General features: G+C 32.1%; 1 protein-coding gene across 2 annotated transcripts; it reads right to left on the reverse strand.

Moving 5' to 3' along the window:
• Positions 1-7,498: 7,498 nt before the first annotated feature.
• On the reverse strand, positions 7,499-11,962 carry LOC143250727 (uncharacterized). Of its 2 annotated transcripts, none has more exons than XM_076501667.1 (2): positions 11,857-11,962; positions 7,499-10,162 (listed from the first exon to the last, which is right to left on the reverse strand). In XM_076501667.1, exon 2 carries the CDS (start codon positions 10,142-10,144, stop codon positions 9,092-9,094), a length of 1,053 nt encoding a protein of 350 aa, XP_076357782.1. In that variant the 5' UTR covers positions 10,145-10,162; positions 11,857-11,962; the 3' UTR covers positions 7,499-9,091. Both variants share the same exon structure in this region, with proteins under 2 accessions (XP_076357782.1, XP_076357783.1).
• Between the last annotated feature and the right edge of the window lie 668 nt (positions 11,963-12,630).

Raw genomic sequence — 12,630 nt, forward strand, 5'->3', positions numbered from 1 at the left:
TATAACAAAAAGATCAGTAATTACAGATTACAGTGCTTCGGACATCATTTCAAAGGTGTTTTAATGTTAGAACTAGTCTATCCACACGTTCAAAATAAGGGTACGTTTCATGTGGATAGTAAGTATAAAAAATTGTACTTCAAGGACTGTAAACTCAAACACCAAATTTTGCTTGTTACTTATAAACTCCTTGCATATTAGTCCAAAGGACTGTGTAGGATGTACTACCAGAGAACTCATATAGCTGGGAAATTTGAGAACATGTAGTGCACGACATATCTTGATATATATCCTATCTACTATCAGTGTGTATATTAGTACAGTTAGTATAGTTGATTGTGAGAAGCTGTTACAGCTTTGGAAGATACTGATAATAGCTAACCACAGGCTTTAAATAAATAGATAGGTTTTAGTGGTTCCACATCGTATGAGACTATTTCTCGCGTGCTTAAAACCAAATGATAAATAAATTATTTTATATTTATGAATGATCATTTGTGAATTTGTAAAAAATATTAAAATTTCGAAAATTGTTCTGTGTTAATAAATAATGTTTACATGAAAATTCATAGAAACAGTAACAACACCCAAATATCTTCTTAGATGTGAAACAACTATACTAATATTCTAATAATACGACATAAATACGACTTAGTGTTTCTGTATTAATTTTGTAAGTGAACACTTTGTGTTTCAATCGTCTGTTTTCCTACTTAACTTTTGAGAGAATTATGTACATACGTGATTTAAAATTACATTTTCATATATATATATGCAATCTTCAGTTGGAATCACTGCGGAAAGTGCAATGTCTCACCATTTGTACATTTCGTTTATTGGTATAAATTCAATCGAAAAATGTAACTACTGTAAGAAGACATCAACTCTAAAACTTTCCTTCTCCATTGTGATTGGGCACGATGTTCTTTTCACACATCGCGGTTAATCTTATACTTTGTAATTAAAGCTACTGTATTATTTAAATGAATAATTATATTTACAAAGCATTAAATTTGTTGTATATTTAGACATGAGACATTTTTATTGTTCACAGTATTCAGTAAATATTAAAATATAGTGATATTCTTCAAGTTTTTGTGTCTATATTGTTGTATATCTAGAATATCTAGCAGTGAAAAAAAGAGATTAAAACAGAAAGGTTAACTATTTTACTTCTAGCAGAATAAGTTGTTTAAACCCTCATATGAATAACAACTGGAAAACTGTTCAAGTTCACAGGATCAATGTTAATTATTTTTGCTTTATTCTGTATTTCAAGCAAGAAACGAAAGAAGAGTTGTGCTTCGTTATCAGTTTATTACAATATTTTACAAATACAAAAACAGTGGTATGTAAACCAATTGAAAGTTGTTAATATTTATTTTATCTAAATGAATGACAAATTAAGTTCTTGTTACATACTAATGGAGACTTAGGACAGGCGAAATCAAAATTCCATAAATATTTTGAATAATTTCAATCACATAAATCAGTTACTAGTTATATTTTCAATTCGTACACTATAAGCGTTCAATACAAACAATCTATGGTTCTAGTGCAAAACATGTAAACAAGAAATCTATGTTCCGAGCTGTAAAATGTGTAAACAAGATAAGTTAACACTATTGCGTTTTAAAACAAATAGACTGTTCTAGACTAATAAATAAGATAAGTCAAATTGTATTTCGGTATATTATAATTCGAATGACTTTATATTTGGCTGTAATCCAACGCTGGCAACAAAGAGCACTGTGGTCGTTACTACAGGGGAACTGAGCAAGGTCCAGGTTCGATGTTTCATCCTATTGATAAATATAACAAAACAGTCATTCCTTTGTTTGTTTAAAACAAAATCACTTTCAGCTATCTTCTGTGTCTACCGCGGGAAATCGAACCCAAGGTGTTAGTGTTATAAATTCATAAACTTATCACCATACCAACGGTGGACAAAACTAGTTTTCTCGTGATTTTGACTGGGTAAATGCGTTTCGCTACTACTGAATTTTTACTTTAAAACTTATCAAATTGAAGAATCATCTAGCAGTGATATCCTTACTGTTAAGAGAACTCTGATCGAATGAATGCATAAGTTAATAGTTTTGCTTTTCCGTCATTATAATAATTTTTCTTAGTACTACATTATTTTGTAAAGTTAATTACAAATCTGCGTTCTAATTACATAATATATCCCCAAACATATACAATATGTTTTTAGGAACCTTCAATGTGCTACCTTGTCAAAGGTTTTCTAATCCACATATACCAAATCTACGCCGTTAGTACCCTCTACATAAACAGTCAAAGAATGTCAAATGATTTGTAAGTCAATATTTTCTTTCTGTGAAACCATGTTGACTGTCTACTGAAAGTGTAGACTTTGTTACGTGGCCAGCTATGGTGAGAAAGCTCTTGATACCAGCATTCCGCTACAAGAAACAATTGATTTATGGTCAGTACTAATGTCTCCGTCACAGTGTGGGTTTTACAAATTCATATATTTTATAATTAAAGAATCAATTTCACATTTAATATAATTTTAATCTGAATTTTACTGTTAATATGAAATCAAACTTGTAACTAATATGTTTAAGTTTTTGTTTATATTACATAAAACAATTAAGAAATTGTAGTATTCAATTTAAGACACTTTATTATAGGACGTAGGTTCATTGTATATTTTTTTGTAACTCACTAAATGCTGAAAATGGTTTCAAATATTTCTATTTAAAGAAGGTCAATAATATAACCATAAATATATTTAAAGAAATTATAGCAATTAACTATGATGTTTGAATAATGTATAGCTTAACAAAAATTCACATACAGAATATTTATGTAAAGCCAGCACTTTTAAATATTGATATATACGGAGGACGAATTCACCGTTAAATATAGTCTGAGTTTTTAAACCCAGTGCAGAATTTGATGTTTAATCAAAATATATACGTAGCTGGCTTTGTACAATCTGTTAATACTTACATTATACTGGAAGTTTTATTCACCAGTATTCGTAGATAATTAATTTCTTAATAAAAGTTTGTGATATAAGTTGTACTGTTAATATTATTTCAGCTATTGGGCACAACTTGTTTACGTTTTATTGACACGTTTACTGTTATTTTAATCACAAACTCGTAGTTTGTAGTACTTGAATAGTAAACACATAAACATGTAACTTATCATGTGAAAATGCACGTAACAACGTTGTTAATAGTATGACTGCTCTAAAGTTTAGAAAATCTTCATGTTTCGACCCACCATCTTAATGAAAAAGTGATATCGATGTACATACAGTAATATAACACTTATATTTAAGTGTTTCCCTCATCATAAGGTTACAGCTTAGGAATCAATTACGTGCTGTAAACGACATAAACATGCGCAGAAGAGATAGTTTATATTCAAGTAAAATTGAAATTAACATCATTTACAACGCTAATAACTTGGCGAAAGAGCCGATGCTGTTTTCTTCATTTTAACATATTCGTGCTTCTTACAACGTTTTCATAACGTCATATGATTATTTCCTGTATTATTTAGCCTTTAAGATTAGAAAGATTCCATTAAAATGTCATAAAAGTTACTACTAATTGTGAACACTAATGTAGTTTATTGTTCGCAACAGACAAGATTGGTGGTAGTTTTGCTCCTAAGAAACTTGCAACAACTTATTACAGATATGTATTGATCATAATTACAGGTTTATAAACAATTATTTTGTCGTTCATTATGAAGTCAATAGTTTTATAAACTTTTCGATATGCAATGAATTTGTTGACAAATAATTCTAAAAATATTCATCACTCCGAAAGTCCTCAAGTATCATACAACAAAAAGATCAGTAATTACAGATTACAGTGTTTCGGCCATCATTTCAAAGGTGTTTTAATGTCAGAACTAGTCTATCCACACGTTCAAAATAAGGGTACGTTTCATGTGGATAGTAAGTATAAAAAATTGTACTTCAAGGACTGTAAACTCAAACACCAAATTTTGCTTGTTACTTATAAACTCCTTGCATATTAGACTAAAGGACTGTGTAGGATGTACTACCAGAGAACTCATATAGCTGGGAAATTTGAGAACATGTAGTGCACGACATATCTTGATATATATCCTATCTACTATCAGTGTGTATATTAGTACAGTCAGTATAGTTGATTGTGAGAAGCTGTTACAGCTTTGGAAGATACTGATAATAGCTAACCACAGGCTTTAAATAAATAGATAGGTTTTAGTGGTTCCACATCGTATGAGACTATTTCTCGCGTGCTTAAAACCAAATGAAAAATAAATTATTTTATATTTATGAATGATCATTTGTGTAATTTATAAAAAATATTAAAATTTCGAAAACTTGTTCGATGTTGATAAATAATGTTTACAGAAAATTCATAGAAACAGTAACAACATCCAAATATCTTCTTAGATGTGAAACAACTATACTAATATTCCAATGATACAACATAAATACGACTTAGTGTTTCTATATTAATTTTGTAAGAGAACACTTTGTGTTTCAATCGTCTGTTTTCCTACTTAACTTTTGAGAGAATTATTACATACTTGATATAAAATTAAAATATTCATATATATATATATGCAATCTTAAGTTGGAATCACTGCGGAAAGTGAAATGTCTCACCATTTGTACATTTCGTTTATTGGTATAAATTCAATCGAAAAATGTAACTACTGTAAGAAGACATCAACTCTAAAACTTTCCTTCTCCATTGTGATTGAGCACGATGTTCTTTTGACACATCACGGTTAATCTTATACTTTGTAATTAAAGCTACTGTAACATTTAAATATATAATTAAATTTACAAAGCATTAACTTTGTTGTATATTTAGACATGAGACATTTTTATTGTTCACAGTATTCAGTAAATATTAAAATATAGTGATATTCTTCAAGTTTTAGTGTCTATATTGTTGTGTATCTAGAATATCTAGCAGTGAAAAAAAAGAGATTAAAACAGAAAAGTTAACTATTTTACTTCTAGCAGAATAAGTTGTTTAATGCCTCATGTGAATAACAACTGGAAAACTGTTCAAGTTCACAGGATCAATGTTAATTATTTCGCTTTATTCTGTATTTCAAGCAAGAAACGAAAGAAGAGTTATGCTTCGTTATCAGTTTATTACAATATTTTACAAATACAAAAACAGTGGTATGTAAACCAATTAAAAGTTGTTAATATTTATTTTATCTAAATGAATGACAAATTAAGTACTTGTTACATACTAATGGAGACTTAAGGACAGGCGAAATCAAAATTCCATAAATATTTTTAAATATTTTCAATGACATAAATCTGTTATTAGTTTTATTTTCAATTCGTACTTTAAGCGTTCAATACAGACAATCTATGATTCTAGTGCAAAACATGTAAACAAGAAATCTATGTTTCAAGCTGTAAAATGTGTAAACAAGATAAGTTAACACTATTGCGTTTTAAAACGAATAGACTGTTTCAGACAAATAAATAAGATAAGTCAAATTGTATTTCGGTATATTATAATTCGAATGACTTCATATTTGGCTGTAATCCAACGCTGGCAACAAAGAGCACTGTGGTCGTTACTACAGGGATACCGAGCAAGGTCCAGGTTCGATGTTTCATCCTATTGATAAATGTAACAAAACTGTTATTCCTTTGTTTGTTTAAAACAAAATCACTTTCAGCTATCTTCTGTGTCTACCGCGGGAAATCGAACCCAAGATGTTAGTGTTATAAATTCATAAACTTATCACCATACCAACGGTGGACAAAACCAGTTTGGTCGTGATTTTGACTGGGTAAATGCGTTTCGCTTATACTGAATTTTACTTTAAAACCTATCAAATTGAAGAACCCTCCGCTTATACAGCGGTAAGTCTACGGATTTAGAACGCTCAAATTAGGTGCTCGATTCCCCTTAGTGGGCTCAGCAGATAGCTCGATGTGGCTTTGCTTTAAGAACAACACACACACACACACATTAAAGACAGAGAAAAATTTCCTTACTCTGAGAAAATTCGTCCCTCATCTTGATCAGAATGAACAGCTGATAGAACTTCGTTGTTACGTTTTTCACTGCCCAAAACCAACAACTGAAATTTCAAAAAAATAACAAAAAACAATAGGGACATGAGAAAATGGAATGGTCTTCACAACATAGTAACTTGTGGTAAGTTACTTCAGTTTCAACCATCTCTTCTTTACTTTATTAGGTTTCATAGGTAGAATGTATAATCGTTAAAAACAACTTCAAAACATGAACATTATTTACTGTTTACTAGTGAATACATTACTAAGTATAAAAATGTTTAAATATTCACAGTAAAACCAACTTACTGAATTTAAGAGTTAACAAAAATAAGCTAAATTTGTAAATACGACAGTTACAAATAAATACGCTTTTTCTTTATAACAAAGGCTTTACAATTACAAATTAAATGGAGACATCGGTTAATCTTGTAATGCTCACAGTTACAAATAAATACATTTTGATAAAATAAAGGCTGCCGTGTATGAAATATTAAATAGGCTGTGCATGGCATCAGATTTAATTGAAGAAGTCAAAGTAATAGCTTACTAATAGATTCACGAACATTTATGGTACAATTAAATTCTATGCCTACCTTTGCAGAATGACCAAGTTCCTTATGTAATAAAATATCTTTATTAATTTTGTCAGCTGGAAGTCTGAGGTTATATGCAGTTTTCTCCTGATTCAAAACTCAAACTCTTTTGTGGTTCTTTGATTCTCTAAAGTGTATCTCGTGAGGTCATGATAATTTACAACTTTTCTACTGTTTCTACTGTTAACAATCCTACTGTTTTTTACAATTATCTCCCGAGGTTCGTTTGTCTCAAACGTTCTCCGATTTACATTAACTATCATTTCAGGATAACACATGTTTCTTGATCTCCGACTTTCCAAAGCTCTAATTTCCGAACAATATCTTTGAATGTTATCATATTTTTCGACACGAAGTCTTCCAAAGCCCTTACTATATTTTAGTTTTCTTATTTCTACAGCTCTAACTTGAGAGCCATACTTCCGGTTTGTTCTCCGGCTTTCCCGAATCATAGATACCGGATTATCTCTTTACCACCAACTAGATTTTTCAAATTTCTCCATCGCGTTTGTGTTATTTCTCGAAGCTCCAAAACTCTTGTTGTCCTTGCACTTTTCCTCGATTTTCAAGACGTCGAATGTTAATTCTACTTGATTTGTACAATATGTAACTTTTCACAACTGTGCTTTCTGAGTGAAGAATATCTGATAGTGACGTAATTTCCAGAGAGCTGGTATCAACATGGTGTCTATAATTTGTTCTCTTTGTTCCGAATCCCATCTTTCTGTAGCTCTTATATTTTTCAAAGTCTTGGTTTCATACATTCCTCTGTCTGCCTTTCTTGTGATTTTAAGAGACCTGATCTTATAATATTTCAGAGATCTTTGTCTCACTTCTGGTTTGTTTTGAGAACTGCGCTTTAGCTCTCTTCTCTGTTGTTTCAAATATCGTCTTTGTGAAAGTTGATGTTGCTCCAAAACCATGATTTCATATTCGGTTGTTTCTGCGTTGAGCCTTTCATATCTAAGTAATTTGTAATAGCCTCCTTCGTTTAGAGAAATAGTTTCAGAATATCTCCCACTTGTTCTTGTAAACGGTTGTAACGTTCTATATTGTGAGTTACTTCTATCACTTCGTCGATTTTTTGACGTTTCACTGTTCGTATTTTTTACATTTTTTAGATCTCTTGTCTTGGAGTTATCCCTTAGAATTACTTTTTGTTTATTCAGAAGAAACCTACGATGTAAATTTCGTCTTATGTTTGAAATGACGTATTTAAAAGTTTTCAGAATTGAGTTATGCCCTTCATTTATTCTGTGGATTTCTAAAGACCTAGTTTGAGTGTTTCGTATTTTGATTCTAGTTTGTAGTTCATTTGCATGTTGTAGTGAATCATGCATCTTTTGATTCTTTGGTTTTCCCCACCTCTAACTTGAGAAACACGTCTCTCATTTGTCCTACTGTAACCTAATACTTGCTTTTCTGAACCATTCCTTTTGTTTCTTCTTATAGATCCCACAGTCCTAGTCTCAGTCTCGAATCTTTCAAGTGGTTGTCGACGTTCCCCCGTTTCTCTTTCTGAAACCCCAAGAACGTTTCTTCTTTGAATTTTCGAAGTTCTAATCTGTAAAACACGCCTATCATTTAACCTACTGGCGTCGAAATTATGTCTTTCAGTAACGCGAATCTTATTTCTTTTCAAAGCTTCTAAATTATCCTTTTGATAATCGCGTTCTTCAAGTGTTTTGAGGTATTCCCCTGCTTGTCTGTCCACAATAAGTCTCTCGCTGCTTCTTCGGTTTTCCATGGTTCTACTTCGAGAAGCACGTCTGTCATTTGACGGGCTTAATTCCGTTATTTGCCCTACAGAATCGTAGATCCTATTTGTTCTTAAGTTTTCGGAACTTCTAGTTTGAAATTCGCATCTTAGGAATGTTCTGTGATGTCCCTTAATTTCTCTTTCAGGAACATTTAGGTCGCGTTTTCTTTCGTCTGCCGAAGATCTAATTTGGAAAACACGTCTTTCATTTAACCTACTGAATTCTAATGTTAGCCTTTCAGAACCATGAATGTTGTTTGCTCTCATGTTTCGTAAAGTTCTTGTTTCAGTCTCACGTCTCTCGAGTGTCCTACGCCGTTCTGCTGTTTGTCTCTGCATAATACGCCTCTCATTTGTTCTTCGATATTCCATAGTTCTGCTATGAGAAATACGTCTGTTACTTGAACGAGTGATTTCCGATGTTTCCCTTCTGAGTCATGCATCTTGTTTGTTTTCATGTTTCTTATATTCGTAGCTTCAGATCCGCGTCTGTCGAGTGTTCTGTGGTGTTCTTCAGTGTGTCTTTCAGAAATGCTTAGTTTGTTATTTCTTTGGTCTTCTGAAGTTATAGTTTGAGAAACACGTCTCTTATTTGACCTAATGAATTCTAGCTTATTCATTTCAGACTCATCCATCGTTTTTATTCTAATATTTTCTACAGTCGTAGTTTCATGTTCTCGTCTTTCAAATGTTCTGTGATGTTCACCTGTTTGTGTCTCCAGAACACGTTTTTTTGTTTGTTCTCCGGCTGTTCAACCTTCTACTTTGAGAAACACGTCTATCATTTGATCTAATGCTATTCAATGTCTGCCTGCCAGAGTCAGACGTTTTGGTTCTTCTAAGGTTCTTGAAAGTCTCAGTTTGAAAGTCGTGGTTTTCGTTTGATGTGTCCTGATACAATGTTTGCGTCTGAAAATCATTCATTTCCGTTTCTTTCCACTGTCCACTATTAAAATTCCTCCTGTTCATTATTTTTCTGTCTCTCAGAAACAAGTCTTCAGATAATTTTCTTCGATTTTCTAAATTTTCACTTTCAGAATTATATTGCTGTTGCGTTCTTCGGTTTTCTACGACTGTATTAACAGCACGTCGGTTTCCTAAAGCTCTAGTTTCTTGCACACTTCTTATGTAATTCGATTTGTTTTCCATATTTTTTCTATATAATTGATTGCTATTAGAAAATTCAGAATCATTAATAGCTGTGTGTTTAGAGTTACGTCTGCTAATTATTCTTTGACTTTCCAAAATTTTCCTTTCATTATTTTTCTCAGTATTCCTACGATTTTGAGAATTTCCTGTTTCACACGTGGAAGTTCCTACGTTTGGTAATAATTTACTTCTACAACCAAGTCTTCCAATCCTTCCATAGTAAATCAACATTCTCTTTTCTGAATATCTTTGCTCAGGCTTCTTATTGGATTCGTGGGATATTTGATTTCCTTCATTTTCATCAAGTTTTGGAACTCTTACTTGTCTTCTTTGTCCTAAACTTGAAATATAACCATATTCTCGCAGTTGGTTTGGAATTCTTTTATCTCCTGCTGAGTTGGATCTGTCATCAAGTTGTTTTTTGTAGTAATTTGATCGATAATCAGGAATTTTATATCTGACCAACGTTTCGTCTTCTTTCTGAAGTTTAGTTGGATAAGACTCTCGTAGAGCAGTTTGATCACATTTTACGTCACACCCGTTCAAATGCCAAATTATAATGCATGATAGAATTACAATCCCAACTGGGGGCTTTCGTCTCACCATACTATGTCTTTAACTCTTCTGAAAAACAACGAATATAAATTATCTGCAATTAATTCGACTATTTTTGCAAAATGTTATTTTCTAATTAATTATGTTGTGAAATATGTAGTTATTGTTAAGATTGGTCTTCTTGCTGGTTTTTTTATGTGACCGTTATTTATTTTTAAGGAGAATTTTATAAATTAGAGAAATATTATTTGTTATTTCTGTCATGTGTATATCATTTAAATTTGATTTAAATATTCTCTGTCAAATAATTATCCCAAATCCATCAAGTTTATTAATTGATTGAAAGTGCGATGAATCCACTTTGCCCTTCCTCTTAAGACGTGGTTATAGGAGAAAGGTTTTATTAATAAAAATATAATAAGTTTTGATATTTTTCTTATTAATCAGAAACCTAGTACCTGGCATGACCAGATTATTATGACGCTCGACTCGTAATATCTTGGTCCCTGGTTGGAATTCCCATCACACCAAAACATGGTCAACCTTTCAACTGCGAGAGCGTTGTAAGTGACGGTCAATCCCATTTTTCGTCGGTTAAAGACTAGCCCAAAAGTTGGCGGTGTTTCAACATGACTAGCTGTCTTTTCTCTATTATTACAATGCTAAATTAGGGACAGTTAGCATAGCTAGCCCTTGTGTAGCCTTCCAGTAGCACAGCGGTATATGTGCGGACTCACAGCGCTAGTAACCGGATTTCGGTATCCGTGGTGGGCAGAACATAGATAGCTCATTGTTCAGCTTTGTGTTTAATATAAGAAACAAATAAACAAACAAAGCCCTCGTGTAGCTTTGCGCGAAATTCATCAAATAAACGAACAAAAACTCTACAATGAGTTTAGTGCCCTCTGCCCACATAGGTTTCGGAAGCTGTTTAAAATTACCAACCCTCAAAGTTACCTTTCAGTCACATGAAGTGACCAAGTCATTAATGTACTTGGTATTTTAACAGTTTGTTTTATTTAAGAAGTTATGCTTACTCGCGAACTGATACCGCAAAATCTTTTATGTACGTCAACTATTAGTACTTCTCAGAAGTAACAGAGTGTACCTTAGAATAAACAGATAGTGGGTGGTAGGGTGCTACTGACAGGTTGACTTGTCTCTGGTCTGTATTTCAAAAGTGAAGAAGTCGTCAGACAGCCTTTTAGTGTTTCTGTAAATTCGTACAAAGTTATTTTATTTGAAATGAAGATTAAAATAACTGAATATTGAAAGTTGGACTACGAAGCAGTAATGTGACTATTAGTATTTAATTTGGCTTATGTATTAGCCCTAAAAGTTATAAAAGCTCACGAAGTTAAGTTTACCATTATTGACAAACATAGCATATTATGTGTTTCGCGAAGCCAACTAGTTGCAAAGAATGTAAGAAAATCTTACAATGTTTACTGACTCAATATTGAAATAAAACTGGAATTTTGGATTCATGCAATCAATTGCTAGAGGTAGACAATTTCAAACGTTTCATATCTCTTGTATTCTAAAACAATGAGGTATAATATGCAGTGATTTTTCACCCCATAAGAATTATGCTAAAAATTTTGCAAAGTGTGATAGCATTGAAATACTCTGTCCTTTTATTTTAAGTATAACCCAAAACGTTTAATGGTTTAGAAACAACATGACATTGGGCCATAAGACTCCAACAAAATAATTGCATTTAAGTTATCAAACTGAAACCAAAAGGATTCTGCAACACTTACCAAACTGTCAAACGGTTAACTGTTCTCAAAGTGACGGATGTTCTACACTGCGCCTTTTTCTTTTGAGATTTTTCTTTCAAAAGGAAGCTGGATATGCTACTGATGGTACTAGGTTCCGTCTCGAAAGACGTTCCCTTTATTGAGATTTGTGTCGCTAGAGAGCGCCTTGGTAACGAATGTTGTAAGTCTGCGCGTTCCTTATCTTCTTCCACAGAAAACCTCTCAACAAGAAAACCTACACTCTTCTCCTGCAAGACATTACAGTTAATCCGCTTGTGGTTTGGTTGAGCACGATAATCTGGCCAGTAATCAATCGTTTTTGGTCTAATTTTAGCACTGATTGTTTAATGAAAGTTTTCAGAAACTTGATTGATCTCTTTCAATATGGATTATCACTTCAGATGACCGCTCTACTTTTAACTTTATTGGATTTAAGATGAATGAAGTATATTCTACTTCCACGGAAGAATTACACATGTTAGAACAGATATTTCAGAATAAAGGTTCAGAATTAATGTAATCGTAGTGGATAATGAAGAGATAATACATATTTAATAATTACACACAAAACTCTTAAACTTATAAACTATTTGTTCTGTAATAATAACATATAGCTATATGAAAACTATAAATTTTGTTTAGAATCATTTAGAAATAACAAGTGATGTTTCCAAATAGATACCACATGTTAAGTATTTAATTTTATCTCATAAAAAGCAGTTGTTTATATTTGTCATACTTTCTCCCTCATGTCCTTCAACAACACGAGTTCAG

Source organism: Tachypleus tridentatus, chromosome 5 (genome assembly GCF_004210375.1).
Source record: "Tachypleus tridentatus isolate NWPU-2018 chromosome 5, ASM421037v1, whole genome shotgun sequence".
In the NCBI taxonomy this organism is placed as follows: Eukaryota; Metazoa; Arthropoda; class Merostomata; order Xiphosura; family Limulidae; genus Tachypleus; species Tachypleus tridentatus.